We start from the raw sequence: 12956 nt of genomic DNA, 5'->3' as shown, positions 1-12956 counted from the left end.
GACCACATTTTTTTTCCATTTAACTTTTTTCCTATTTAAAACAGCTTTAATAAATAAATAAATAAATAAATAAATAAATAAATAAAGCAAGCAAGCAAGCTTTAATACATGCAAGTAAGAATAAAATCTATCACCTCAGAATAATATAGAAATGTGATCTCCTCTCTAATCCGGCTTCCCTAGATTTAACATTATTAATTAACTGTTTGATAGGTATCCTTCCAGATTTTTCAATGTACTTATATAGGTCTAATATATTACAAATAATTATATATATAAAAATGTATTGTTTCTACTGAATTATACGTTTGTAACAGCTAAAACTTGCCAAGGGTACCAGCTACTTTTCTGAGTACTTTGTGTGTTACTACCTATAAAAGCCTGGATCCTCATTTCACAGAAAAGTAAACTGAGGTACATAGAAACTGAGTGATTTGCTGAGAGGTTAAGCTACCAAAAGGCTGCTCTGCACCCTGTAGAATTTATCGGATATTCTCCTTAATCAATTCAAGTGGCTACCCTTCATTGTTTGAAGAAAGATTTTACTGTCAAAATCTTCCATCATGTACGGATCCACTTTTTTTTTTTTTTTTTTTTTTTTGCTATGGATACACTTTGAATAGAGGGAAGTAAGTAAGTAGCAAAATAGATGTTATGGTTCCTTTATTCTCTTGGTTTATAATTCTGCAGTTATCTAAAACTGGAAACAATGATAAAGCAACATGCACATCTGTAACAGGTTAATGTAGTGAGTGCTACATATAAATACACAAGATTTAGAAATTGGAAGAGGAAACATGTTGCAATTACTGAACAGAGCTCTTCCTTAATGAGGTACTATTTATTTCCATATGTACTAGAGGCTACTTACTCTATTAAACTACCTTATGTGTTATCTCATTTCTTACAGCAACCATGAGGTATGTCATCTTATTGCAGCTATTTTACAGTTGAGAAACCTCAGTGAGATTGCCACTCATATATTATCTCCAAAGACATGCTTTTATCCCTTTGCTAAACTGTACTTTTGGAAATAAAAGAATTTTGCTGGGTTTTAGCTGTCCATATATTCTCTCATACGCTGTAACTGATTAAATCACCGTATCTAGACTCTTCCCTTGATATAATAATTTTTCTTGCATATTTGGAATCTCCAGTTTTTATTTTAAGCCCATATAGGTCAGAGATCAGATGCTATAAAATCATTTCTTGGAGCAAAGCATGCTATCTGATAGTAAACATGAATGAACAAAGTCTAAGTTAATCATGTATTTTTTCCTATAGTTATTAGCTAGTGATCTGTCATACTTATTCATTCAACATTCATTAAAAACTTTACTATGTCCCTGGTACTTCTGCACTGTTGCTGTAGATGCAAAATTTCCATCCCCCCCATTTAGTTACTCTACGCAGATAAGGCATTACATTTGAATTTTTACCTTTTTCATTTCATCCTCAAATGCTTTTTCCAAATACTTATATCTCCTGATGAGTTTATTGAAGACCTAAACATAAAAGAGAACCATTCAATATTAGGTAAATAATTTTAAAAGGCAATTGGTATAGAAACTCACAATAACCACAACATGGACCTCTAATAATAAGAAAAATTGTAGTTAAATTCAACCGTGTAGAACAAAAGAAATTCAGTCAAGAGTATAATAGGTAAGAAATCAAACATGACTTTGATGAAAACACAATAATGTTAAAACTGTGGGATGCAGAGATTGAAAACAACTGAAATGAATGGGGTTGCAGACAGAATCATAGAAATCATGGATATGATGGAAAGGAGAGAAGATCTCAGAAATTTGACTCTTGGCTGACACAAACATGTTTTTTGGCAGACAAGTGAAAATTGGTATAACTTAATAGTTATAAAAGATTACTGGCCCCCACAGTCTTGAGAACACTCATGCAGGGTTTGCCAACTGTGTCAGTGGATTTCTGGGCTATTTTTTAAAGTGGAATGACGTTTGCTACGGACTGAATGTTTGTGTTCCTACTAAATAAACATGTTGAAGCCCTAGCCTACAATGTGACTGTATTTGTAAGTAAGGACGTTAGGAGGTAGTTAAATGAGACCATAAGGGTGGGGCCCTAATCTCATAGGGCTGATGGCCTTGTGAGAAGAGAGACTGTACCAGGAACTAAATTGGGTGGCACCTTGATCACGCCTCCCCAGCCTTTTGAACTGGGAATAATAAAATTCTACTGTTTAAGCCCTCCAGTATTTTGTTATTATAGCTTGAAGAAAATAATATCATGTTCTTATTTAAATAGAGATTTTATCAATATAATATTTTTCTAACTGAAAATGATTTCTGAATCTAATTCCTTTCTCTTACATCCATATAATATACTCTCATCTAAAACAGTATATTTATTCCTTAATGTGATCAAGATGGAGTCCAGTAGTAAAAATGGCAGTGCAGTGTTGCCCTTTATGAAGAAAGGACAATGACCCAGGCCAGAAACTAGTATGCAATAAAGAAAAAGAACAAATGGCATTAAAATCCAACAAATTGGATTGGATTGGCACTGAGAGTAATAATGACTGTTAAAGAGTCAGTACAGAACAGGAACACACCAATCCTAGATTGGCTGTGTTCGATGCATGTATGTTCAGGTTTACAAGATCACATTTATCAGGCTGTTCGATTTTATAATCCCACCACTTCCTGACCTTATTATTATTATTATTATTATTTTTTCTACCAATGTAACAAATGCAAAAAAGATAGTGCATGATTTTATTTGAAGTTTCACTAATTACTAATAAGTTTGAACATGTCTTCATCTGTTTTGGGGGAGACCTGTGTTTCTTCTCCTCTGAAATGCCCATACATCTTTTCCTAATAAGGATGCTTATCCTTTTCTTACTGACTTGCAATTCTTTAGTTTAATCTGGGTATGAATCCTTTACAGACTCTCTATATCACAAATACCTTCTTTCTCTTTCTTTCTAATAGCTACATAATAATCTATTAATATGAATTAGAAAGTTTTAACGAGTACTCTACTGGTAAGACTTCCATGCTGTTTCCACCCCATGATGCTAGTACAAGCATCACTGATTACTCCCACTGTCCGTGTCATTCTACACACATGCAAACATATCTGTAGGATGCAGTCCTAGAAATGGAACTGCTGGGTCAAAGACAATGTGTGATTTTAGTTTTAAAAGATAGTACCAAATTGCTCTCCCTAAAGGTTGTGCCAATTTATAATCCCATGAGAATTTATGCAAGCATCTAATTCTCTGTATACGTGAGAGGTAAGAAAACAAGTCTACCTTTGCGAAGTTATAATGCCCACTGCCTTATTATGAATGCAGTTGAGTATCTTTTCATATGTTTAAGAGCTAACATTTCTATTTAAAAAGTAGCCTGTAGAATTTCTGAACCTAATGTTTCCCTAACTCCTGCTCAAATGTGTCCCTTCTTATACAACAATCTCTCAATGATGGACTCTACCTGAGCATAATTTCGGATGGTTTCATGATCTTCATTTGCTGAAAACACACAGTGGTTGGTCATCTTGGTCTTGTCACCATCATCTATGCGTGTTCCTCCGGGGGCTGAAAAGGGAAAGGTGATTACTATGACAACTGCTGAAATCACAGGAGCATTTGCAGACCAGATCAATTCCTGCATATCAAGAACAATAAAAGTAGAGATCCCTGGGTGGCGCGGCAGTTTAGCTCCTGCCTTTGGCCCAGGGCGCAATCCTGGAGACCCGGGATCAAATCCCACGTCGGGCTCCCGGTGCATGGAGCCTGCTTCTCCCTATGCCTATGTCTTTGCCCCCGCCCTCTCTGTGTGACTATCATAAATAAATTAAAAAAAAAGAACAATAAAAGTAGACGTAAAAATCTAGAAGCACAGAAAAATTCACAGGATGGGGTGTCTGTGTAGATGCATATGTTGTTACATATTTGTGTATGTTTCTAATACAATGTAAACTGGTTGTTCCATTTTATACTATTGCCATAGTGTGTGAGATTATTGTTCTACCAGGATACTATCACTAGAAGTCTGGACTCAGTTATTTTCAATGTAGTTCCTGATGTGTCTGACATCAGGATATGGTTCACTTTTTCAGGCTTGATAACATTTTGCTGGACTCCAGGTCACCAACACCGAGGTTGGCCAGACTTGGCTCTTGTAGCAGACCTTATGACTTTCTACTTGAATAGATTTGGAATGGTTCCCTTCTTTAACAAGGCAGTTATCCACATAGGGTTGAACAGTATACACTTTGACTCCTTGTTATTTGTATTTGATCACTTGGTAGCTATGCTGGCTAGGAAAGGGTATATTTTATTCTCTCTCATCTTTCTTCCTTATTGCCTACACAATGTCATGGAATAAGCAGACTAGAACAAAATAAGTCTTTTTCTATGACTCAACTTTGCACATTCAAAGGCTTCTCCTGTAAATTTCAATGATGGCCATTACAAACACTGGTTGATTAGAACAGAATCAACGCTAGATATTTTCATTTTCTGATTTTTTAAAAAAAGATTTTTATTTATTTGACAGAAAATGAGAGAGCAGAAGCAGGGGGAACAGTAGAGGGAAGGAGAGAGAGAAGCAGGTTCCCCATGAGCAGGGAGCCCTACACTGGGCTCAATCCCTGGACTCCGGGACCATGCCCCCAGCCGAAGGCAGCTGCCCAACCAACTAAGCCACCCAGGTGCTCCTTGTTTTCTGATTCTACATTGTAATTAGGGCAGGAAGTTTGAATAAGCCAAGTTACACTAATGCCTTTTATACACTCAACAAATATTTGAAGAATATATATCAGCTACTTCTTTTATTTATTTATATAACTGCCTTGATTTAACTTGTGATTTCAGATCTTTGGATGAGAAGTGCTATACCTAGCCAACCTTTTTCATACTCCTGCATAGTTTTTTTATTTTTATTTTTTTAAAGATTTTATTTATTTATTCATGAGACACACACACACACACACACACACACACACACACACACACACACACACAGGCAGAGACACAGGCAAAGGGAGAAGCGGGCTCCATGCAGGGAGCCCAATGTGAGACTTGATCCTGCACCCAGGCTGCCCTTGCATACAGTTTTATAAGCAAATTACTTTTTAGAAAAGTCAGCTTGTTCAGAAATCTATTTTCATGCAATTAATTTATGCATGATTTAATTAGCCCTATGTAATGAATACAACCACCTGGAACAAAATTTTATTAAGATGATAATCTAAAAACTCTGGGCTAATGACTCCTGTCTGACAGAAGTTACATAACTGAAAAGTCTGATTTTGAAACTAGTCTTTTTCCTTAAGAGGAAGTTTTGTTTTCTAAAAAAAATTTTAAAAGGATTTTATCTACTTATCTATTTGACAGAGAGAGAGCACAGCAGGGGGAGTGGTAGGCAGGGGGAGAAGGAGAAGCAGGCTCCCCACTGAGCAGAGTACCTCATGTGAGGCTCAATCCCATGACCCTAGGATCATGACCTGAGCAGAAGGCAGATGCTTACCAACTGAGCCATCCAGGTCCCGTAAAAGATAAGTTTTAAAAACTGCATTATTTTACAAAACATATTACACATTAATAATACTACTATAGCTTGCATTAAATTTTTCACTCTGATGCTAGAACCAAATATTAATTGCTTTTTCTAAAATTTTGGTGGGCCTGCTGTTTTTCTCAAAATAGAAGTGAAAGAAAAAATATTTCTTGTATCTACGCTTCAAAGAATACAACTGAAAACCCATGAAGACTATTGTTTTAATAACAATGCACGAAGGTAAATTTTTTGTGTGGGTGTGAGGACAATTCCCATACTCAATAAGTAAACAAAGTGTTTATATAAAAAGACTATTCCTGGCTGGCTTTCTCCGTTACATCATAGGCCTCAACCTGGTAGGTATCCAGGGGTTGGACCTGCTGTGCTTTTAAGTCTTACCACATAGTTTACCCTACCTTCTTGGATATATGCATGTAGAGTGAAGCAGCAAAATTGGGGCCACAGTTATTAATTTGCTGATCATTATTATACAGATGGTTAATGAAGCTTTGAGATTATCAATGTGAAGTATACAGGTCATGTAAGGGAAAAAAGTAAACTTTTCCAGCACAACAGAAGGTCAGCACTAAGAACTGAAAATGGTCTATAGGATTGACTAATAGTCATGAGTGACTTTGGCAACAATCAAAACTTGCCAAAGACCATTATTTTTTTTAAAGCATTTTTTATTATTTTTTAAAATATTTTATTTATTTATTCACGAGAGACACACACACACAAAGAGAGAGAGAGGCAGAGACACAGGCAGAGGGAGAAGCAGACTTCATGCAGGGAGCCGGACGTAGGACTTGATCCAGGGTCTCCAGGATCACGCCCTGGGCTGAAGGTGGCGCTAAACCGCTGAGCCACCGGGGCTGCCTGCAGAAGACTATTCTTGTAGAAAATTTACCAGTACATCAACCAAAGTATATCATAATTAATGAAATACAAAGCCAATCATCTCATCAGAAAATGTTCAGCTTCACCATTGATTTAAAATTTTTGAATGAAAATATCACTTACTTAATTGGCAAAAATTTTAAAACTGACAAGCTTGAGAGTACCTAATATTGCTAAAGGTATAGGTAAATTGTAGGAACACGATTTTTGATAAAATGTTAATTAGAATATTGCTTTTGAGGGCTGGTCTTCTCTCTCAGATAGGTAGACAAAGACAGAGATAGCCTTCAATTCATTAATCCTTGCTAAATATATAAAGATATAATAAGAAAATATAAAGCTACGTGTATACAGATACTGATTATATTGTTGTTTACAATAAAGACACCTAGGAACAAATTAAATATGTTTCAAAATTAGTATGGTTTTGGTTCTTCTTGGAATCATCTAAAGTAACACGCATGGACATGAAAGGCAATAACATATTGTTGAATAAACAAAAAACAGCCATGCAGAGTATCATACTTCTATAATACCATCCCATTCTCAAAAATTAGCATAAAGAGATTTCAAGAAGGGAATTAATCAAGATATTAACAACTGTTATCTCTGGGTCATGGGATTTGAACACATTACATATAGATCTTATACTTGGACTTGAATTATTCAGTGGAAAGGTGAGATCTTTACTATGAATCACAGCAACAAAACTAACGTGGCATGTAGTGAAAACCAGCTATACAGATCAAAAGGGGGCCTGGGAGTAGTGGAGGCATGTACCAAAATGGAGAGATTTTTCAGAGGGAAGAGTTAAGGTATGGCTCTACTTCAAAATGGACGAAAGTATATATCTTGTCCTAAAGTAGGCTGGCTTAAACAGTGTTTCTCAGTGAAAGGTGCTGATATCGCATAGGACAGGGCAATTTTTCATTATACTGAATATCCCTTGCATGGGAAAGTAAGTGGCATACCAACTTCCACCATCAAGTCTTTTCACCAAAACATTTCTACACATTTGCAAATATCCTCTAGGCAGTTGAAAATCACTGGCCTAGCAGATTTGACCACTTCTCGTGATTTATGATTACCACAGAAACTAATTATAAAAACTAAGTTCTAAGGAATAAATATGAGACGAATGGGTCATTATGATATCTAATCAACATTTAGGTCAACATACCAGGTCACTCAAATAGTATTCTAAAGCCTTCTTCTCTAATGCCTCTGCTTTATAAGATTATTTTGCTTTTAATCCATCTCTAATAATTTTTTAAACTTTTATCTTTATTCCTTTTAACTATATATTCACAACTGTCCATTTTTAAAAAACCAGACTTAAACCATATTTCTGATATTTTATTATTTATGGTTTAAATGGCATTTAATGAAAAACAGAGGATTACCTGTAAATTTGTTGACACAGTTACATTTCACTACAAGAAAAAAGGATGGCTTCAAAAGAAAAGGTACTAGGTATTCGGGGGTTAAATAAATATATTGGAAGGAACTAGCAGACATACACCAAGTTATACTCTACCACAGCAATTACTCTTCCTATATCTGCTCCAGATCATTTAAGAATTAGAGATGCATGGGAACCTGGCCTTTCACTATACAACAAAGTGGCCGTGTTGTGTAATCAACAAAAATAGTCATTTTTATGCCTTTCTTAACCAATAACTGTTTCTACAGACAAACTACTATCACCCCAAACTGTAAATTAAGTAAAAATTGTAGAGACTCCCATTTCTATTTTTTATTAACTCTCACTAATGTAAATTTATAAAGATTCTATCTTGTAAGGAAACATTTCAATGGAATTTAAAGTACTACAAGAAGAATCTATAACGCCCGGCTTACCAAGCATACTGCCAGCCACCAGGATATCGAAGAGTGTGTCTGCATAGCGACGATAATCTAATCTTGAGCCTGTGGAATCCAGAAACTTGGCTACAGCTTCAAGGTCATCACCAGCTTCATTAAGCCCCTGGACAAGTGTATCCCTGAAGACTGTGGGTTCGAATTTCTCTTTTTCATCTAAAATAAATAAGTTACAAAATTATTCCTTTTATTTACAATCCTATTCCCAAATGCAACCATACATTTCCTTTGTTCATTGGATAGTTTGATATTATATTTGACAGTTTGATTATTTAAAACTTGGAAGACAACTAAGCTTTTCTGTTAGATTTACAGGTTTTGAAACCCCTTGTTTAAATATTTATTTGATCAAATAATTTATTTTTCTATTTAAAAGGACCAAAAGAGTATATTAACTCTAACATACAATAAAATTGATAATTGATAATTTCTTTCATACATAGGATTGGCCAATGTAATCTATTAACCCTATCTGAGAAAAAATAAGGTGTAACGATCAAGACTTAAAATTTTGTTTCATTTAGGATAGAAGAAAATGACTCAGAAAGAAGTGCCTAAGAATAAAGGAGAATACACAAATGAACAAAATAAAGATTAGGAGAGAGGAAATAAAGAGGGACATCTCTTTTTTATTTTATTATTTGTTATTATTATTATTATTACGGACATACATTAGTTTCAATTATCAGTATATCGATTATAATCGACATATCAGTTTCAGATGTGCAGCATGATTCAGTATTTGTCTATTTTGCAAAATGTTTACCACAGTAAGTCTAGTTAACATCCACCACCATACATAGTTAGAATTATTTTTTCTTGTGATGAGCACTTTTAAGATCTTCCCTCTCAACAACTTTCTATTGTACCATACAATATCATTAACTTTAGTCATCATGCTGTACATCACATCTCTGGAACTTATTTATTTCACAACTGGAAATTTGTTCCTTTTGACTGCCTTCACCCATTTTGCCTGCTCCTCACTCCCTGCCTCTGGCAACCACCTGTCTGTTCTATGAGTTTAGGGTTTTTGTTTTGAAAGATTCCACACATAAGTAAGATTATATGGTATTTATCTCTGACTTATTTCATTTATCATAATGCCCTCAAGGACTATTCAGGTTGTCCCAAGACTTCCTTATCTTTATGGCGCAATAATATTCTATTATATATATGTATATATCATATTTTCTTTATCAATTCATCCATTGATGGATACTTAGGCTGTTTCCATACCTTGGCTATTGTAAATAATGCTGCAATGAACATGGGGGTGACTATATCTTTTCAAAATTACTGTTTTCATTTTCTTCAGATAAATACCCAGGAGTGGAATTACTGGATTATATGGTAGTTCTATTTTATTTTATTTTTTTAAAGATTTATTTATTTATTATGAGAGAGAGTGTGTGTGTGTACATGAGAGGGGAGGGAAGGGGAAGAAAGAGGAAGAGAAAATCCTCTAGCAGACACTCTGCAGAGCAGAGTCCAATGCGGGGCTGGATCCCAGGACCCTGAGATCATGACCTGAGCTGAAATCAAGAGTTGGGCACTTAACCAACTCAGCCATCCAGGAGCCCCTTTAAATTTTTTTTGAGGAACTTTAATTATGTTTTCCATACTGGCTATGCCACTCTACACTCTCATCAACATTTCTTTTTTTTTTTTTTTTTAATGTTGTACCTTTTTTTTTTAAATTTTTAAATTTTTATTTATTTATGATAGTCACAGAGAGAGAGAGAGAGGCAGAGACACAGGCGGAGGGAGAAGCAGGCTCCATGCACCGGGAGCCTGATGTGGGATTCGATCCCGGGTCTCCAGGATCGCGCCCTGGGCCAAAGGCAGGCGCCAAACCGCTGCGCCACCCAGGGATCCCTCTCATCAACATTTCATGAAGATTTCCTTTTCTCCACATGTAATGAACACTTATTTCTTTTTATAAGATAAGTTATTCCAGGACACTTCAATATTTAGTATATACCATGAGCTATATATATATATTTATTGCTTCAGAGCAGATGTTCTCAATCTTTTTGGTCTCATGACCCCTTGCCACCGTTAAAAAAATACTGAGGATTCCAAAGAGCTTTTTTCTGTAAGGAGGTTATTTTTATGGATACTTACTCTATAGAAATTAAAACAGAAAATTTTTAAATATTTATCAAATTAAAATAGTGTGAAGACAGGCTTTGTTTAATCTCTTTAATGCTTGCATTAATAGCAGACAGATGGATTCCCATATCCACAGAGTGCAATCTGTTGTGATATCACACATCATGTAGCCTCTGGGAAACCACCATAAACCATGAGTGAATGTGTCAAAGAGGCAAAAGGTATCTCACTATTATAATGAAAATAATTCTGAATTTGTAGAATCCCAGAAAAGGCTTCAGAGGATTTAGGGATATAGATACATGGAGCTTCCTACCCTCAGCAGACTCAAAGACTTCTTGTGGAAGGTTAATTTGGAGTCAGATCTTATTTTTTATTTATATTTTCATTAATTCTTGTGCCCAATGTGGGGTTCTATCTCTTGACCCTGAGATCAAGAGTCCCATGCACTACCAACTGAACCACGCAGGGGCTCCTGGACCCGGATCCTAAACAAAGCAAGGATCACATACTGTTGAAAACAAGTGAACATGACAAATCAGAGGTCAGAAGAGGCAGAAAAAAAAATTACTAAATTAAAGGTAAAGGTAGGATTCAATTCAAAGGACTTCACCTTCACTCCCCTTTCAGAAAATGATTTTAGATGTGGAAAGGAGGGGCAAATGATGAACCAGAAACTTCACAAAAATCCTATCATAAATACCTTTAGAGAGATAAGTGGACACTGCAACTGTTAAGAAGGAGGAGGAGGAAGAGGAAAGGAAAAATAAAATGTCAAAAAACGAAGAATCCTTTCATGAATAAAGAAGTTCTGGGAAATGGAAAGTATGATAGAAAAAGTTAAAAACTAAATACAAGAGCTGAAAGAGAAAGCTGAGAATATCTTTTAGAAACTAGAAAAAAAAATCAAGAAAAAAAGACCTATTAAATAGGAGCAAAAAAGATAAGAAAAAGGGCAGACCAGTCAAATGTTCAAATAATAAGACATTTTTTTTAAGATTTCATTTTTTTTTTTTTAGTAATCTCTACACCCAATGTGGGGTTTGAACTCACAGCCCCCAAGATCAAGAGTCGCAAGCTCTGCCAACTGAACCAATGAGGATCTAGGAGAATTTTTTTTTTTAAAAGGAAAGAAATGATTTAAAAATTCCAAGAAGGTTTAAAGAGTTGAAGGACATGAGTTTCTCAGTAAACAGCTGTAGGACACCCAGCACAAAGATTCAAAGAAGACACTCGATAAGACTCCTATCTTATCATGTAATCTCAATGCTGGGAACAAAGCAGCTATTGGAAGTTTAAGGGGCAAAACCCCAAAGCAAATACAAACTATCAAAAAACAGAATGACATTAAACTGCTCAATAGAAATACCAGAAAACAGAAGAAATTTCTTCAAATTTCTATGGGAAAATGATTTCCAAACTCTTAGTCTGAGATTCAGTCAAACTATCAACCAAATGTAAAGGCAGAATAAATGGATTTTGAGACATTCATGGCCTTGAAAATGATGTTTCTCATATACTCCTTTCTAAAAAGCTATTGAAGCAGACACTCCACCAAAATGAGAATCATTCATGATCTCATGATCTTACTAAGTCATGAGATCCCAGGAAAAAGAGAAAAAAAATATGAGCCAGGCAACAGGACTCTCCTGGAGAGTGGTAAAAAGACATTTCCAACATTTCATACTGCCAGCTGTACTGCTGACCTGGATGACAAACCGCCCGGGAGGGTATTTCCCTCTGATAGTATAATGATATATGATGAGAATTCCTAAAGTTTTTGTATTCAAAGATTTTTACGCAATGAAGGGAAATGTTAGTATTGAGTGTTAAGATACGGACAATGACAACAGACAAAAAAGGATAAATTAGGAAATGTTAACTCCAAAGACAAAATGAAGTTCAGAAAAAGAGGAATAATCAAGGAATAGCTGAACTGTGACTAGCATGCACAAAGTCACAGTAATATAAACCCGAAACAGTGGTCTGACTAAAACCAACCCATAGTAAAGAGAAACAAAGAGACATCTGCAGGTGGGTAGGACTGTGTAGAGAGCTAAATCCTTATCTTCCATAGTATCAAGTGCAGATATAATACCTCTCCCCCAGAGCAAAGTCAGGAAATAACCATGTAAGAATGTTACGTGGTCACGTGAATGTAAAAATTTTAAAAAGCATATAAAGAGTGGAAGGCATTCCTCTGGGGAGAGGATCTGCTGTTGTTGTAACATGCTTTGCAGGATGGTTTGAGCATTTAAACCAGGTGACTCTGATACATTTCAAAACTCCTTGAAAACCAGACAGTGCCTGTCTGGGTCTGTACAGACTGACTGCTTAGACTGGTCAAGTAGAAAGGGTGAGTTGTAAGGGGTGAAACACCACAGCATCAGAGAAGCCAGAGAAGAATGGCATTCCCAGTACCAGTCAGAGTCACACTGCGTAAGATGCCATAAAGACAGACGTAACTTGAACATTATTTTTCATGAACAAGAGATAAAAGTCCTTTTGATGTCC

The 12956-nt window shown here is 35.6% G+C and overlaps 1 protein-coding gene across 4 annotated transcripts in view; it reads right to left on the bottom strand.

Moving 5' to 3' along the window:
- BZW2 (basic leucine zipper and W2 domains 2) overlaps positions 1–12956 on the bottom strand; it is a 65939-nt gene that overhangs the window by 24954 nt on the left and 28029 nt on the right. For all 4 annotated transcript variants that reach the window (XM_072764453.1, XM_072764456.1, XM_072764454.1 and 1 more), the window contains 3 exons: positions 8307–8483; positions 3477–3580; positions 1440–1505 (listed from right to left, as the gene is read on the bottom strand). In XM_072764453.1, the coding sequence (XP_072620554.1) occupies positions 1440–1505; positions 3477–3580; positions 8307–8483 (347 nt within the window). The remainder of the gene's footprint in view (positions 1–1439; positions 1506–3476; positions 3581–8306; positions 8484–12956) is intronic.

Source organism: Vulpes vulpes, chromosome 7 (genome assembly GCF_048418805.1).
Source record: "Vulpes vulpes isolate BD-2025 chromosome 7, VulVul3, whole genome shotgun sequence".
In the NCBI taxonomy this organism is placed as follows: Eukaryota; Metazoa; Chordata; class Mammalia; order Carnivora; family Canidae; genus Vulpes; species Vulpes vulpes.
The sequence above is the reverse complement of the archived record's forward strand: the minus strand, read 5'-3'. Positions and strand labels throughout refer to the sequence as shown.